At 39.1% G+C, this 18,883-nt stretch overlaps 1 protein-coding gene across 1 annotated transcript in view; it reads right to left on the bottom strand.

Moving 5' to 3' along the window:
• Positions 1 to 15,045: 15,045 nt before the first annotated feature.
• Positions 15,046 to 18,883, bottom strand: part of tmx3b (thioredoxin related transmembrane protein 3b) — a 53,168-nt gene continuing 49,330 nt past the window's right edge. Inside the window, exon 16 of the mRNA XM_085468088.1 lies at positions 15,046 to 16,189. Coding sequence (XP_085324214.1) covers positions 16,166 to 16,189 — 24 coding nt within the window. The 3' untranslated portion in view covers positions 15,046 to 16,165. The remainder of the gene's footprint in view (positions 16,190 to 18,883) is intronic.

An 18,883-nucleotide genomic window follows, 5' to 3' on the forward strand; every position in this document is an offset into this window, starting at 1 on the left:
CAGCTCTGAAATATGGCCAAACTGGTGGCAAGTGGCATCTTGGCAGCTGCACGCTTGACTTTTCTCAGTTCATGGGCAGTTATTTGGCGCCTTGGTTTTTCCACACGCTTCTTGCGACCCTGTTGACTATTTTGAATGAAACGCTTGATTGTTCGATGATCACGCTTCAGAAGCTTTGCAATTTTGAGACTGCTGCATCCCTCTGCAAGATATCTCACTATTTTTGACTTTTCTGAGCCTGTCAAGTCCTTCTTTTGACCCATTTTGCCAAAGGAAAGGACGTTGCCTAATAATTATGCACACCTGATATAGGGTGTTGATGTCATTAGACCACACCCCTTCTCATTACAGAGTTGCAAATCACCTAATATGCTTAATTGGTAGTAGGCTTTCAAGCCTATACAGCTTGGAGTAAGACAACATGCATGAAGAGGATGATGTGGACAAAATACTCATTTTCCTAATAATTCTGCACTCCCTGTAAATGTAGAAGCTCAGATATGTTTTTTATTAACACTTCACTTTTTAGGTTCCATGTGCTTTAGTGGTAATACATACAAGCTACAATTAGCTTTGGTCATTATAGTTTATGCATTGTGACGTATTATGGTGTGTTTTTCTATTAATTCACAGTATCTCAAACCCCCTTTGGGATGGTCATATATTTTCACATAACACAAAACAGAAGTTCATCATCACCACCATCATTATCTGAATAATTATTGTGCTACAATGATGTTGTTTTTTTCCTCGAGTCTGCAAAACAATGGCATTAATTCAGTGTAATTACTGTTCAAAAAGGGAATTAGCAGATAGTTGTTAAAAGGAGCACTGACAAATAGCAAACACTCACTGCAGTCTCTGAATCTGGGCGACCAAATGGTGAGCCAGTTGAGTACATAATTGAACCAACAAGAAACTGGTATCTACATAGGCTGAAAATGTCACAAGCATCTGTGCTAGATTTGTATCAGTTTAAAAGGATAAGAACTATAAATGGGCTTTAGACATCTGCTCACACGAAACAACGTACAAGCAAATATCTAGAAAATGTCCTCCACTGTGGTAAACAGCCATGTTAGTTGACATTTCTGATCCATTGATTTCCATCATTGGTTCAACCTTTTGGATGTCTTCAGTCTGACCTACACAGGCTCTGCCGGGAGGCACAATGCCACTGAGATTTGCACAAAGCTGCCTCCTATCGATCAGCGCGAGCCTAAAAATAAAGTTAGGGCCCAGCAAAGAAAGAGGCAAGCAAAAAGCCTGTGTCTACTAATCAATGGTGACCTAGAATGTTATGTCCCGAATCAATAGATCATGTTTTCTTTATGTTTTTTCAAATGATCTAATGATCTTCTGACCGTGTCTGTCTCTGACACTCTCAGGAACTGTGGAGACAAAAATGTCAGGTGAAAACATTAGTGATGTCTCTTGTATCAGCAGCGTTCTGACGTATGGATTTCTAGTGTGGTTCCCCAGCTGCACCAAGGCCGATCAGCAAGCACTCCAGCGGGTGGTGAAGGAAGCTGGCAGAATTATTGGAACAAGTCTGCCAGAGATCAGTAATATCTTCCCCACTCGCTGTCTGAGGAGGGTGCACAGTATCCTGCGGGACCAACATCACCCTGCGCGCCACCTTTTCTATCTGCTGCCCTCAGGGAGAAGGTACAGGTCTATACAGGCCAGAACATCCAGACTGGCCAACAGCCTGTATCCACAGGCTGTGAGGCTCCTGAACTCTCTGCCCCCCTCTCACGGACAATAACCATATCCAACTTCTTAATAGCAATGAACTGGTCTGCATTGGTGCATCATATCTTTATTCTCTTCCCCCTCCTGCCCCCCCCCCCCCTCTTTCTTAAATAGATAACTATCATATCTGATATCATATCTCACAGTACAATAATATTGAATGGGTTGCATTGTTGTATTTTGTCATGTTTCTCAGGTCTTTGTCTGAATTTCTACGAACATTATTGCTAAGGATTGTCTTATTGCATTGGAGTCACACTGGGTTAAATATGTACACTTGGGTTTTAAGGGGTATTTATTATTTTCTTCTTTTTTTGGGGTTGTATGGAAGCCCCAAACGCAATTTCATTGTTCTTGACAATGACAATAAATAAATAAATACTAAATACTTGTTGCAGCTTTGCCGACTTTGACAGCAAACCGTTGTGCTCCAATGTCTTTGTGAGTGTTTTAGGGACACATGAATTTCCTGAACTTTTTTGATAAAGTTGCAAAGACATGTGACCTTTTGAAGTGACATAAATATTCACGGTAAAGTGACAGATTTACAGTTTGGAGGTGTTACTCGCCTACTAGTCATTCTTTCATCCACTCATTCTTTATCTGGTCTTCAATAAATCTCTTTTTATATTCCCTCACACTCTCTATTTTTCCCAGTTTCACCCCAGCTTCCTCTCTTTCGCTATCTCTTTCTCTCTCCCTGTATCTCGCAGCAGGAGCCCTGCTCGCTCAAGGCTATGTGCTATCTCCCCATATTTCTCTCTGGTGAATATTTCATCTCGCCTTTCAAGTATCATTTTCATACCGAAACAGCGTGTGTGTGTCCTGCCGTGGTTTTTCCCGCAACCCTTCATTGTGAAACATCTCTGTTTCAGCCGAGGTGACGATCTGTTTGCGCATTTCAGGAGGGCTTTTGATCAGAGAACGCAGATACAGATTATGAATTTTTATCAAGAAGACCTCATGAAAAAGGCATGAAGCCACAGAAGATTTGGGGCTTAATTTTAAATGCTGTTCCTATTTACTAATGCCTTTGTGGTCACATAGATGAAATAGTATCGAATTTCCCAGAGGAACCCACCCGAGGGATTAATAAAGTTCTATCTAATCTAATCTAGTACTAAAAAAAATCTCATTAGTTCTTCCCCTTTCTCTGCCTTTCTTTTCTCCATCTCCATCCTGTCCTTCTTTTCTGTGTCATTGCCCACAGTGACAGTGATTTAAGCTGTCAGACATTTCAAGGCTCCAAATTCTCAACTTAGTGACTCACATTTAGGATCAGGGGATTCCACTTGTTTGCATTTGACCAATTTATATCCCCAGGCTGCGTTTCCTGAATGCATGATGATAATAGTCCAATTCGTTTTTCGCAGATAGCAAAGGAGTGAAATGGAAAAAGAGATGGAAAATATGCTAACGTCAGTGTCTATGGAATAATGGGTAAGGAGAAAGGAACGGGACAAAATCTCGAGAGCAATCTATGACCTATTCACGGTTATATTTAAATCAATATATGCCTTTATTCACAAATGTTTTATTCATCCGATGCATTCTCCATGGAATCGAGGATAAGCAATAACTTGCATTTGGCAATGCTTCGACCTGTGCATTAATTCAGTTTGACACTGCACATGTGTGTTCTTCTCTATGTGTACTTGACTGCATGTTTTCATATGTCCCGCCAGGAATACATGCCAGGGCTGACGCGTGTCAGTATTGTGCGAGAGTTGATTTCACAGACATCCAGCCTCTGATCATTCATATTTCCTCTCTGGGATCACACAGGGCTTCTCAGAACTTATAGCATACATTGTTATTATCACTGAGATGACTTCTGAAGGGGAAAGCAGAAGAGACAAGCAGGGAGATCAAGACAGCAACAGAAGCAGTGACATAAATAAGATTTGGGTAAAAAAAAAGAGAGAGAGAGATGGGCCATAAATCATTTAGTTTCCCACCACTCCAAGAACTGATAAATCACCCATTCAGCATTCTGTGGAGTGGCTAGCCAAGACACCAGATCTAGGTTGGGATTCAGGAGAGACCAAATCTGGGTTAGCAAGTAATTTAAAAATGCTGAAACCAGTGGAAATGGGCCTTTGATAGAATCACATGTTCAGCACTTACTGCTGGAAACTGGGATACACACATTGCCTTGCCATAAACTAAGGAGAATAAATGACCAAATAGATCATCTATTTTCATTCACACACTGACGTGTTGGGGCTGAGGTCGCCACTGTGTTAACGCTGACTTTACCTTTGGTTTGCTACAGCAATGGTTTCCAACTTTTTTCTAGTTGGCCATCTGTTGTCAGATAGACTAAAAAAAACCTTCATAACATGTGCTGTCTTAAACTGGCTCTGCACAACTTTCAGCTCAGTGCTTCTCAGTTACAGTTAGGTCAGCATTTCAATCATCCATAACTATTAGGTTTAAATTGATATAACTTTTGACAAGTATTACACTTAACCTCCAAAGTGACTAATTTCCCCCATCAATTTGATATGTTTAACTAAAATTTATGAGCATTTAGCTAATAAAGGGCAATATTTGTATATTTTAAATTAGCATTTCAACTGTTATTACATATTGTTTGTCAACAGTTTAACTGGTAGCAACAGTTATATATAATAATTTTAGGTAGCTACCAACAGCTGCTTATCTAATATGCTAATAAGCTAATAATTTAATTTATTTATCCATACTATTAGCTAATAAATTCAACTATTTCTACTTCCAGACCCTAATATTATTAAAATCATCCTCTTTTTTGGGGGGGGGGGCATTTAAGACATTTATTACATGAGTAAATGATGCATTTTGTTCATTAAGTGTTAGCATTTTGCCAACTGCTATAGTAGAAGTTTGAAACCAGAAGTTACCATGCTTTTTTTAAGGAGTGGGTAGAGTGCTAACCTAACTCTCAGTTAATATTTGCAAGCTGCATGCATGAACTGCAGAGATGCATTAAACAGACACGTATCTGCAAAGAAAAAGATTAATAAATTGCTAGAATTCCACTCACCAAAACAGAAGTGACAAACACGGCAGAGATCCCATTCTGTGACTCCCATGGGTGGAGACGAGGTCTGACAGCTATCAATCAAAGAAGGCATGAAATTTAAAAAATAAAATCCCTGCCTTAAAAAGTTATGTGGAAATAAAGTTTTCACAGGGCTCTGCTAGGCTTCCAGAGGAAATAAGAGCTTAAGTAGCAGCCAGGTGTCACTTATCATGTGCTTGATTAATTCATCATCACCAAGTGTGAACACTTGTTGACATTTTAGCAGTTTGCTGATCTGGTGCTTTCAGCTGCATGTTGCCACAATGCCAACTGGGAAACGTTCAAGACAATTGCCAGTCTTCCCACGAGAGGACATTCCAGGGAATGCCCACTGTCAAATTGTGCTAATCTGATAGAATTTGCAAAAAACCCAAGAGCTACATCTCAAAATATAAAGGCCTCAGTTGTCGTGTTAATCATTAAAGTTGATAACAGTACACTCAGAAAAAGAGTGAATAAGTATGGTTTGTTTTGAAGGTTTGTCAGGAGAAAGCCTCTTCTCTGTAAAAAGAGCATGGTAGCACAGATTAGATTTGCAAAGTTGTGACTGAGCAAACCACAAGATTTCTGGAAAACCTCTGGACAGTAAGAACCAAGGTAGAGATGTCTGGCTGTGACTCGACATCTGTAGAAATCCAAGAACAGTGTATCAGCACAATCATCAAATATCAACTGTCAAGCGTGGAGGTAGAGGGGTGATGATGGGTGATGGGTTCCTCCACAATGAAGTGAGAGACTGATAAAATCATACAAAGAATAATTACTTCAATTATCAATTACAAGGTACTGAAGGTGGCAAAGTTTTTTTGTTTTGTTTGTTTGTTTGTTTTACCAGCCTATACTGGCCTATTTGTTACTCGTCTTTCCATTCATAAAGAACTCCAGGACAGGAGTCATCTTTTTGCCGAAACACATTTAGAAATGTGTGTTGCTGTATTTAGAAATCTTTTCGATGTGCATGACATGACATAAAATTGCATGAAATGGAGACACAACAGTGAAGTACATTACCTCGAAGATTTTTAAGGTTTTAAAAATTCAGTATTATTAATTCCAACATTTGTCGCTCATTTAATCTAGTATGCGGCAGTCATGTTGCCATCCTGTCAGCCATGTTTTTTAGTTATGTCATGTGAATGGAAGTCTTCAGTCACATCCAATCATGCGGTTATGTGATAACTGCTGAGGCTGTGAAAACCATCAGCAGCGGCCACGCACAGACACACAAAGATTACAGCTGATATCTGCTAAAACCTGCTGCTCAACTTGACACAAATCCAATCTCTGGGCAGTTCTGTGACTGTGAGCATACACTGAAGCCATCAAGCCAACCGGCAGAGCAGCCAGCCCACGCCTGATGTTCCCTGGATACAGCGTGGAGCCGGGCTGAACGGCGATGACAGATGGGTGCTGAGATACCAGAGACCTGTGAGGCAGTCACTTTCCCCCCACAGACAGTATGTGGTGAGAGCAATGAGACACTTATAAAGCAGGAGGAGGAGACGAGGGTGGGACATGTGAAAAGAGTGATTGGTGGGATGTATAGTGCTAGGCAGCAGGCTTATGATTCACCCAGGGCTATCAGTTTCATAAGTCTCAGGCAGAAGCCGACTATAAGAGATTGTGCTTGCTGAGAGTGCCCTAATGTGAGAGATTTCCCATTTTGACCTGATTAACCATCTTTTCACACTAATCAAATCTGATCAAAATCTGACTCATATTTTATTACAAAGCTGCTATTTTACCTCTCAGAATCAGAGCTGAAATTGTCTTGTTATCTAAGAGCTGGTAATGATAGTTGGCCACAGGGAAATCATTGTGTGAGGTGACAAAATCATAAGGCAGCGATGTAACACAATGTTAGAACAGACTTTTCCTGTGTGCCGCGCTTGTGTCCATTTAGCTATTTTGCTGTCATCTGACAGTTCCCTTTGGGATTTGCAGTGATATACAGTGTGGCGAAGAATATCATGTGTTTAACAACAAAACAATCATCTGAAAAATCAGTGGTGCATCAAAGTGAATTAACCCGATTAAGAACCAGATATTTCTGTGTTATGCTACAGTCATGCTACGGCAATCAGTTTTTGAAGACTTCGACACAAGAAGAATTATTGAGACTGCATCCAATGAACTTGGAATCATGTTGCTTATGAAATAGTTGCTCTGAGGATGGGGACAAGTCTGCAACCACTCACAGATTAGCGTTAGTGGTGATAAAATGACAGTAAGATACATGGAGTGACCTGTCAGTCTGCTCACAGTTTGCAATTGCGTGGGGTCCAGGTGCAAATTAGGCCAATGCCTAGCATAAGGTTTATGCCACAACTGCCCCAAATGAATAGTCTTGGTAACTGTCAAAATCCTTTTTTTATTTTTCTGCAATGGTTAATCCACCAGTATGTGCAAGCTCTTTAATCGAAATTACATTTTTAATGTTCCAGAAAGATCCGCCTTTACCGAACGCTGATCCTGCCCATTCTACTATACGGCACCGAGACGTGGACAATGCTCAAACACGACCTGAGCAAGCTCGAAGTTTTCCAAATGTGTTGCCTTTTGATGCGTTCTCTGCATTTCCCTTCGCGACCGTCATTCGAATGACGCCATCCTCACCAGCTGCGGCAGCCAACTAACGATCGGCGACCTAATCCAGCGCCGCCGACTCCGTTGGTTTGGCCACATTTGTCGAATGGACCCGAGCCGCTGCCCCCATGGCCTACTCTGGTTGACCCGCTCCACTGATTGGAGGGTGCATCAAAATGCACCAAAGAAGACATGGATGAAACAAATTCAGGATGATTTGAAGGCCCTTCGACTTGACCTCGAGCAGGCAAGAACCATCGCCTTAGATCGAGAAGCGTGGAAGATAATCGTTGGTCAAGCAAGACAACCTGCGGCACCTACAGCAGCGTACTGGTTGCGCAGCCGACCACCGCCGCTGGACGCCCGCTAAGGACAAGAAGAATGTTCCACAAATAGTTACATCCGGTTAGCAATTTAACTGCAAAATGACTGACACTCAGCAACTTTACTTGTGTATATACTGTAGCAATACAACCAGAGTACAACCAGTTGGCAGTTAGTTGAGTCGTGACCCTATTGAACATAGATGCTTACGGCAGTCTGCATTTAACAATTATACACCAATTATTTGCCAGTGTGTCTGAGAGTGACTGCACTCAATCTGCATCAGACCACAAAAAGTTGGTCACCACAACTTAAGGTAATTGGTCACCAGTAGCAAAAGACTTCAATGTCATCACTGGGCAACCACAGAGTGTTTTTTTCCTAGTTGCAAGGACAACGCCAGAACTTGGGTGTGTGAGATTTAGAGTAATGGCTCCGTGTCAGATCCAATCAGACTTGAAGTATTACACTGTATATATTCTATTTCATGGCCACACCTAGTAATTAGTGACACCTACAGACATCAGTACAGGTTAAGTATATGATTAATTACCTCTGTCAAAGCGGTTATGTTTTTGGTAGCATTTGCGTGTGTGTCATTCTGTCTGTAAACACAATAGCTTGGAAAGTTTTGACTGTATTCTGTTAAAACTTTGAATATCAAAAAAACCACTGATTTATTTTTACAGGAAAAAATACATCTTTACAAATATATCACATCACAAATGTTTATTTCTATCTAAAAATAAAAATGCTAATTATAGCTTTCAAACACATTTAGACAAAAATTAATGACAATTTACAGCAAAACAAGTGTTAGCTTTGAGTTTTAAACAGATCTGCTTGTTAATTGGCAGAAATCGCCCAGCTCTAAGGGATTTATTGAAAACAGAGTCTTTGCACTGGCAACCGTTTACAATAAAGGTCTTGTTAAAAACAAAATACATTTCTGTCCACTAAAAATAACAAACAGTTTTACTTTTGAACATGTACTTTTGTATTTATTTAGAGTTTGTTCCCTGGAACTTCCCTAACAACACTCATGTCCTAATGAGATGTTCTGTTTGGTCCATATTGTTTACAGTTTCTTCATGTTGTGTTTTATTTAAATACAGCACAAATTAGATGACCAAAGCTATGAATGCGGTGCTTTGCTGGTCTGAAGACCTCTCACCAACCAGACGTATGTGAGCAGGCTGAAAATTAAGTCATTTTACAAAGAATCTCGAGCAATCTCATTTGTCTGTCTAATGGGTGATTCATCACTTGTTATGGTATAATGAGCATAAGACTTTAATTGCATGGACATGACCAATTGCTCTAGTCAAACATTGGCACTTAAAAATAAATGCCTGCCTCTAGTACAATAGATGCTTTGAATACAAGTCTGGTTAAATAAAGGCCTGTCATTTTTCTTCCGATGAAGAAAAAATGCCCAGGATACCATCTGAGGCAGTAAAGGAATAATTGCACTCTCGTGTGATTCTAAACCTAATTATTTTTATAATAGTGTCTGACAATACGACTTTATAGGTGTTGTTGCACTTTTAAAAACCCTTTAGTACACATTAACGATCTGAAACAATACACAAGATCGTATGTAGAAATTGCACCAACACACTGTTATTGAATTATTGAATGATTTTTTTTACAAAAGATTTTATTTGCAGTATTTTTTCAGTATTTTTGAAGGGCAGCAATATGGTGTTTTTTTTTTTTTTACATTTCAGCATTTACTAACTGTGGATAAATAAGTGCATTCACGTTTCACTTTTCTCAAGAAATGTATTCCTTTTTTCTTTGTAGTCCATGCACACTGCTTGAATATGCAATGCCCTTGTTTCAGAGATATACAGTTTTTATATTGTAGTTAATGACTGGCATGTATATGAACCTGCTTTGTATGCCTGGACTCAACACTTATGCATGTAATTAACTACTATACTCTTTGTCAGTTTTTTTACCACCTAGTAGCATTTCAGTCAGGTAGGCAGTGGATGCTGCTTTCTTTTTCTTTATATTGATTTTTCTAGGTTTTGTTTGTCATCCAGTTCTGTTCTGAGTTTAAGGTTATTTTGTATCCCTGTAGTTCCCAAAGTGTTCTTGCCTTACATTCCTGTATCTGGTCAATTTGTTGCGTTACATCTGGTTATACTTTGTGTCGTTGTTTCCTGTTTTATTTTTTGGTCGTTAGTTTTGAATTCACTGTGTTTGGTTTTGCTTCCCTTGTCTTGTTTATCTTGATTTGTTGCCACTGTGTCTTCCACTTCTCTCATTGTCTTGTGAGTATTGTCACATCGTCCACTGTCCCTGTATCCTCTTTAGTGCTTTGTATTTCCTTTGTTCAGTGTTTCTCATGGTTCTTATTTCCCTCCATGTATGTATTCCCTGCTAGTGTATTTCTGTTGAACTTGTTAAGTTTCATCAGACAGCAATAAAGGCTCACCTTGTGTTCTAAACGTATGTGCTGAGTTCTGCATATTGGGTCAAAAACCTGCCTCCGGCACAGGTTGATATGCAATTATTCATTTTGTTAGTGAGTATTTTGACAGCAATAAGCTTTGCCAAATAGAACAGTTTTATCCAGGTCTAAGACTAAAAATGGCCAGTAGTAAAAGAGACTATCAGTGCAATAAGCCAAGTAAAGCCTCAGAATTTTCTGCAATAAAAAGTCTCAAATACTCACATTGTTTTATTACACTGCACCCACCTTGCAATCCTGGACTAATCTCCAAGATCAGTTAACCACCCAAATCATACAAAGCTTATTTTTCCCTGTGCAATAACCTGTAAAAACAGCCATATTAAAATATTGATTCTTTTTTGTTTTGTGAATTGAAGCAGAAGCGCACAAAGAAACACAAAGTTTTCAGGCCATGAATGAATTTAGAAATAATCATGAGTTATTCAGTACAGACCCTGCATGGACAGCCTTCAGGTGCTTTTTTTAGATATAATAAAAATATACACTGTCTGAGGAAACAGGCTTCTGGATGAATGAGAAGGGAGGGGAGGAAGTACAGTGCATCCTAACTCTCCTATTGCAGCTTTTCATATTCCAAAGTGTCAGCAAATTCACGGTCCCAACTCCATCAGTGTGTTTTATAGCTACAAAAGCTAGAACAGATCAGTGATAGCTCATCATTACACCCCTTGAATGATTTCACAGCCCATAGATTCATTTGGTCCAGTGACTAATGCAGCTGTATGTGCAGTGGAGCCAGTAAAATTCTTGCTGAGGCACATGGTCCGACATTAGTGAAGCAGATAAAGTAGATGCAAAGTCTGTGTGTTTGTGTGTATGTGATACAAAAGCCAGGATGGAGGATGGAAGAGCGTCATATCCACTGTGAACACAGAAAGTGTCACTATTCACTCATCAAGGTAACATGGGGGCCTTGCAATCTTGTGCCTTTAAGGATTTCAATGAGAGAGCAGGGCGTACGGTGGTGAGAGTTAGAGAGTGCTTGTTAGCCAAGATAGAAACATTTCATTACTACTGACTGGGACCACAGCTTAGACACTCCACTATTTGACACGGAGGAAGCAGTCATCATCGTGTTTATCTCTTATGAGCACACTGCTGTCTGGATTTCTGAATTCAAGGCAGCAGACACATCTCCTCCACATACGCTTAGTTTTTGACTTAAAGCAGTGTAGCATAGTTTACCGGAGCTGCTGCTTCAAGTCTTTCCATCATCAACATTTTCTACGTTTTTGACAGAACGCAGTCTACAAACAGACAAAAGCTTCACTGGCTGCTCTTCTTTGACAGCTGAGTTATGAGAAATAGTTTCTAAGCTTCTGGAGCCGTGCAAAGAAAATGTTCAAATTTTTACAACAGTAAGCTTCAGTTCTAAATATGGATATGAGTAATGCAATGTTATGTGAGCAACGGATCACATGGTGAGAAAATGATGTCTAGTAATGAGCCTATAGGGACGTATCAGCTGACAGAGCAGCTCTCCTCAACCATCTTTATGCTCGTTTCATTAATCTGAATCATGATATCACGAGTTCAGTTTAATCTCACTCTTCTTGTGTTGTTACTTTTGAGCACAGCAGCCCTAATGTCTAATAAAAAAATGCAAAAACACCTTTACTTTTTTTGCCTTGTATCACATGCCAGACATGTTACACCATTTGAACCTACAGTCAAAGCAAAGAGTGAAAGCAAAGAGAGAGAAGAGAGAGTTTATAATTTATTTGCTTCATATAAATACAGCCAGCAGCGTAATATCACTCCATGTGTAATGTGTAAACAAATGTCTAATGAGATCCCTATAAGCCTAAAGTGTGATAATCCGGTCGTTAAGTGATGACGTGACGAATCCTACTTCCGGGCCTAAAGTAGTCTGCGTTTAATATGGCTTTTGTGTTGTTAACATGTTTAATGTTTTGTATTTTCTTCTATTTAATCTCAAAAAGCTCCTAAAACAGTCAGTGATCACTGTTGACCTCCCTCGGCTTTTATTACCACTAATCATTTATTTAAGCTCAGTTTTTAAAACCTTAGGATGTAACTACAGCCCAGCCCATGCAGCAGTATATGAATGACTAACCTCGTATTGTGAATGGATTATCTCAGTTGTTCTCCTGGCTGAAGTTTGGTCCGTTTACAGCATCCTGCCATGCGATTACATTTATTCCTGACCACTGAGAACAAAAGTTAGCTTGTTTATATTATGCTAACATAGCTGTGTCGCTAGCATTCACGTAGCACATCATTAGCTACAGCTAGCCAAACTTCAGTGACCCTACAAACGTCACTGCTGTTTAGTTTTCTGTCTTCATTTATGTTGGAAGTGATAACAGAGCTGTACGTTTTCATATGTTTCCAAAACCCCGCAGTCAGGACATGCTATATTGTATTTAGATAGAAGCTAGCGAGCTAACTTCCTGCTAACTTCTAACTCGTTAAATGTCATAAATTCCGTTTTCATGGATGCCTGGATGTTAAACTCAATTGTTACACCTGGTAGAGCAGAACGCTGATCATTTTATTAAAGATGAAAGACTTTAGACAGTTTTTCAACTCTCAGTAATGCCATAGTGATCGTTTGATATATGGACCTGCAGCGGAGTTTAGGCCCAGACACGGCTAGTGACGTCAGACTTAACGACCGGATACTAAAGGTACGCTTATACTCATTGGGCACCTGCTCAGCTGCTTTTTAATGTAGTTATCTAATCAGCCAATCACATGGAAGAAACGTAATGTTTTTAGGCATGTAGACGCAGTCAAAGCAACCTGCTGAAGTTTAACCGAGCATTAGAATGAAAAAGGAAGGTGATTTAAGTCACTCTGAAAGTGGCATCGTTGCTTTGTCTTGGTGAAGCTTAAACTTGAGTGAAGAAAAGTGAAGAGTGGCAAGGACACCACTCATCTATGTAATACTTGCTTGACAGTCATCATCACAAAGATGATGTTCTATTAAATAATACTTGAAACTAGAGGTGAAATAAGGGGTTACCTATTAGGAAAGGGTTCATATATCAAATAGAATAGAATAGAATAGAATTCAACTTTATTATCATTGCACATGCACAGGTACAGGGCAACGAAATGCAGTTTGCATCCATCCAGAAGTGCTTGTATGGAACGCCAGGACTGCCATAATGAATTAATTAAATACACCATTAAATAATTAATTAAATGTGGCAATAATTAATTAAAATTGGAATTAATTAATTAAATAAATAGTTATGATATATGTAATTAATTAATTATTGACACATTTAATTAATTATTTATGTATTTCACGTTTTAATTAATTATTGACACATTTAATTAATTAATTATTGACATATTTAATTAATTATTTATGTATTTCACATTTTAATTAATTATTGACACATTTAATTAATTATTGACACATTTAATTAATTATTTAATGATATATTTATTTCATTTTGGCAGTCTTGGCGCCTGGCTCTCATCATGAAATAATTTTATCTGTCAGCCTCACCCATCAAACTCAGGGGGCGGGGTTAACGCTGATCGAGTCAAAACCATTGCTTTGGCCTGGTGGCCATTGTTTCTAGCACACAACAACCGGCATGTGGAAGCTAACAGAACTGAGCTTTGAAAAACCCTGTTTGTGTGTTACCAAATACCGTTTTAATATTTTTTTAGCCGAGAATGTAGTGGTTTAATCTTCATGTGTCTGGTCGGTTTGTCAAGATACAGCCTCTTTGCAAAAGTGTTTCGATGATTTCGGAGATGTCGTCCCAGTCTCACGGCAAAGCGTGGGATAGACCCGCTCGCCTCGCAAGCAATCCCACCGACAAAGCGCAGGCCCCGGTACACAGCTGTAGTAACCCCCGCTGACTTCTTTTACTGAGGTTATATTTATCGGTGTTTTATTTCCTGATGTTCTTATGTGTCCTACGTGTTTCAGTCGCCAATTCTGAATTATAACTAACATTAAAAACATGTTTAAGGAGGAGAGAGAGCAAATAAATCTGTTTAACATCTGATCTTTGGGTTTTTGTTCAGTAATCAGCGTGACCTGTGTATAAACACATAAAAGAGATAACGTTGGTGTTTCCGTCATGTAGTAACTGCTGGCTTTAACTGTACAAAGGTTGTTCGACACTATGAAACACATACAGACTTCATGATGTTCGGCTAATATTTTTATTGTGAATATTAATCATGCTGACCTCGCTCTGTACACCACGCAGCGAGGTCAGCATATCCACGATATCCTCAGCTCCATGAGTTAACACAAAGTTTCCCAGCTGACTATCTAACTGCCAACTATTCCAGAGACGTGAAAATATACAGCATAAAGAAAAGTGTAAGAGACTCAGCAGCAGATTAGAATAACAGTTATACATTTAATAAATCACCAAATGAATCCAAGAAACGAGCAAACCTGTTCCGACAATTTGAATTTGTATTCCCTCAGCTGCAGACTCGCTGCTGTTTAAATGTTTGAAAAGGAAGATTAGATATAAACAAACGTCAAACATAGACTCAGTCTGCCTTCACATTTGATATGAGGCCAGCACGTATAGTGGCATTTAATTAATTATTTATGTATTTCACATTTTAATTAATTAAATGTGTCAATAATTAATTAAAATGTGAAATACATAAATAATTAATTAAATGTGTCAATAATTAATTAATTACATGTGTCATAACTATTTATTTAATTAATTAATTCCAATTTTAATTAATTATTGCCACATTTAATTAATTATTTAATGGTGTATTTAATTAATTCATTATGGCAGTCCTGGCGTTCCATACTTAGTGATATAGATATATTACAATATATATTAGCAATAATATAGATATGTAAGTATATTACAGAAATGGGTCTATTATGTTATAATGTACACGGTATGAAGTATGTTGTGAATATTCTATAACTATAAGTATGTACAGGCTGTAGTGAGTACAAGCTATGTACAGGATATGGACAGGATATAAATATGAAAAACTATACAGAATATGAAATAAATAACTACAGGAATCTGAGATATACAGCTATACAGAAATGGGAACTATGCAAGTTGTAAACAGTTGTAGGGTTAAAAATTATCGTATGTACATCGATAATGAACATCGGGGTCATTTTACTATAGACTTCTATACAATCAGACATCTCTTTGCAGTTGCTAATCATTGTGGAAGAAAATAATTAAAAGCAAAGTGCTTGCTCATAGGGGGTCATATGATTGTTGGGTTTTTCTCTTTATGTATTATTGTAGGGTGCACCTTACAATATAAAGCGCCTTGAGGCTTCTGCTGTTGTGATTTGGCGCTGTATAAATACAATTGAATTGAAGAATTTAATACGTTTACTTCATGTTACATGCATAATGAATAAAAGCTGCACATTTTACTCCCTGACAACGTTTAAAATAAAGAAAGGCTTTCTAACAGTTTCACTAACAAGAGTGAAAAAGCTTTTAGCTGTTAACAGGTTTGGATTTTTTCTCAACAAAAATTCAGTTAGCACTTTAAGTTTTCTTTTCCGAGCCCATTTCTATTCACTGCTTACACACAAGTTCATTTTTGCGCATTCCTCGCTTCTTTCACCTGAATTAACACCATTCCTCTGCAACTCATTCTGCTTCACTTGCCCCTTTATTTGCAGCTTTTCAAGCAATAACCAAGATCCCCCAGGAAGCAAACTGCATGTTCTTCAGAAAATAGCAGAGGTGTTTCTGTTTTTAATCAGTGTTTTAATATTTATAAATGCTTAAGATTTAGTAAATGTATTTTTATTTTAATATGTAACTTGCATGTAACCAAAAATGTGGCAATCTAAATGTGCAAATTAAACTTTACTGGCTGTGCACTCCAGTGCAGACAAACGGTGAGGTTGTGTTCAAATGCACATCAAGGACTCGCGCTTGACAACATGAGTAGTTGATTCCGGGTCATCCAGCTGAAGGTCGCCACAATCCTGTATGTCACGCTGCTGTCTGAGGAGACTCCTGGTGTGAGGTTAGAATAAACAGAAGGTTATTCAAATGTGACTTCCTCTATTTTGAAATGGTATCAGAAAGTGTCAGTCATGGTAACTGTTTAATCTTTGATCCTCTTGAGATTCCGACAGTAACTTTAATAACTGTTTATTCACATGCAAAATAGTGGCATCCCTCCTGCATGCTAATGGGCAAAGACGAGCAAGTTTTCAGATTCATTCTGATATCAGGCGCTGTTGACAGAAGCAAAAGAGATATGGTGGAATAAATTACAAGGACAAAGAGTGTGTGCGTGTGTGGGAGTGTGTCCATCTGCACTCGTGCGTCAGAGAAGCATTTTTTGAAGTTAAAGACGACAAGGTTGTCTGTTAAAAGGGAAATAAAGTAATAAAAATGTCGTTTTTCTAGAGTAATAAAAAATGCCATCCGCCATAAACAAAAGAGAAGTCTCCGCCACTCAGGGTGTTTGTACCTGTGTGAATACAGAAGCTACGGCGCTTTCTGACCATGAAAATGGACAATTTTGCTTGTGCCACACTCAATTTAGGAAGCCATAAATCATATTAATAGTTATAAATTTGTGACTTTACACTGACTCTGCACCCCAACATTTTCCATCCGCACGGGCCACCTCACTGACAGCAACACAGCGGAGCAAACAACGTGCATATTTTTAGGAAACTGTGAAATCTATTTCAATTGGCAAACTTTAATGGGTACAGCAGGGCTGTCAGCCTTTGTTCCTGTGTCAGTAAATGATCGTAAAGACCCGATGGGAACAAGCCAAATCACATAAGATTGCTGCCTCTTGCTTGTTGCACTGAGGGAGACGACACTGGCTGAGGGAGACAACACTGGCTGAGGAAGGAGCTTTGTTCTTAGCAACCGATTTGTAGTGAAGCAAAAGGCACCTTCACAACAGCTGCTGCTCAGAGTATTGCAGTCAACTGAAAATCAAGGCAGTCTTCATATCTCTGGTGTGGTAAAGCCAAACCTAAACTTTTGACCTCTACTTTTATCGCCCCACTAGACTGTCTCATGCGGCCTGGAATCCTAGAATGTCATATGGAAAATGAATACCATCAACCTCATCCAAGGCTTTGGAGAAAACATCATTGTTTCACTGCACATTGCTGTGATGGAATCTGTTGCGTAGCTTTTCCTTCTCTGCAAAAGATCTGGACATGAGTCCACACTAAAGAAAGCACAGCTCCTGAACTGGTTTGTAGCCCTGGCTCTTCTTCTGTTTTTTATTTACATGTTTACCATTTACACACAGGCTCAAAAAATAAGCAGCTGCTTTAACCCTCTCAGGCTCAAATTAAACTTTTTGTTGCTAATGCACAACCAAGTCCTGCAGTGGTACTTCTGAGTAAAAAAAACTCATAAAATATGTATGTGGGGTAATCAGGTTGTTAGTTTTTAACTGTTGCAAATCGGCAACGCCTGCCTTGAGAGGGTTAACTAAATAAAGATGCAGCTAGCATCGTTTGTGGTCGACCATTGTTTACTCTTCTACTAAATCTAAAATATCTTAGGTATGAGAAGAACACACCCAATATTGTTTTGTTGGCTGCATGAAACTCTCAGTGATGAATGACTCTCAGTCATCCAGGTCGTGGTTTTCTTAGCCGACTGAAAAAAGAAGGCAACTGGACTTTTTTATGTTTGTAAAGACGTTTCACCAGTTCTTCAGTCATAAAAACAAAAAGGTGGACAGTCCCACATTTTTAAATCCTAGTGGGGGTGGCCACTTTGGAGGTGGTCTGTGACCCCCTATTAATCATGTGCCTAATCACATGAGCTAAGGTGTGAACACACGCATATGATCAATAGTGGGTCACTGACCACCTCCAAAAGGGGAAACTCCCCACTAGGGTTTAATGCCACGCACCAGTTGGACCTCAGCACTGTGTTCCAGTCAAAAAGTCGTGGATTCATTCATTGATAAAGACTAATATTGCTCTCATTACATGGCTGAAACTGTCATGAATCTCTATTGCATCGATACACGATCATGAGTGGGTAATATGTTTTCTAATTCAGCTGTTGACTGGGTCAGCAGAGAGAAACTTGCATCAAGGGGTTGGCAGCTTGGATGAGATGAGTTCAGGTATAGTTTAAAGATGGTAATTGATATCTGGGACTGGAGTTCTTACTTAGAGAATCCAGGACATGGGTCCATGGATAGTTGAGGCCATTGGAAGGTGAACAGGCTAATATTAAGCAGACCTTTCCAAATGCAGTGGGCCATTTTCATGGATACAGGTAAGTAAACTTTGCAGGTAGTGAGCTCTTTTGCTGTCCCAGAATTACACTCTACTATTGATAATAATCTGGTGGAAAGGGAATGCTGGACATGGTCCTTAAATTCAGGTAAGTGAAGGCAGAGGAAAAACCATGAGCCAGAATCTGAGTCGTGTACTATGAAGCAGGTTCAACCTAAAAAGGGTATCTTTCTGTTATTTGGGTTCTTACTATGAACTGACAATCAGGATAAGCAGTCACACAAAGCTGATTATCAACTTGCTCTGCGTGTTCACGTGAAAGGGGCTGCCAGCAGATTGGTGCACTGGCATCAGAGCGGCTCATTTTAGAAAGGAAGATAAAACTGCTCTAAAGAGAAATTATGAAGCAGTAAACACATAAAAGAGGTTGAAAGTTGAACAGTGGCTGCAGACAAAGCAGCAATGTGAATGTGTG

This window comes from Copadichromis virginalis, linkage group LG9 (genome assembly GCF_057382275.1).
Source record: "Copadichromis virginalis isolate Kocher_CV1m ecotype Utaka linkage group LG9, C_Virginalis_male_GT1.1, whole genome shotgun sequence".
In the NCBI taxonomy this organism is placed as follows: domain Eukaryota; kingdom Metazoa; phylum Chordata; class Actinopteri; order Cichliformes; family Cichlidae; genus Copadichromis; species Copadichromis virginalis.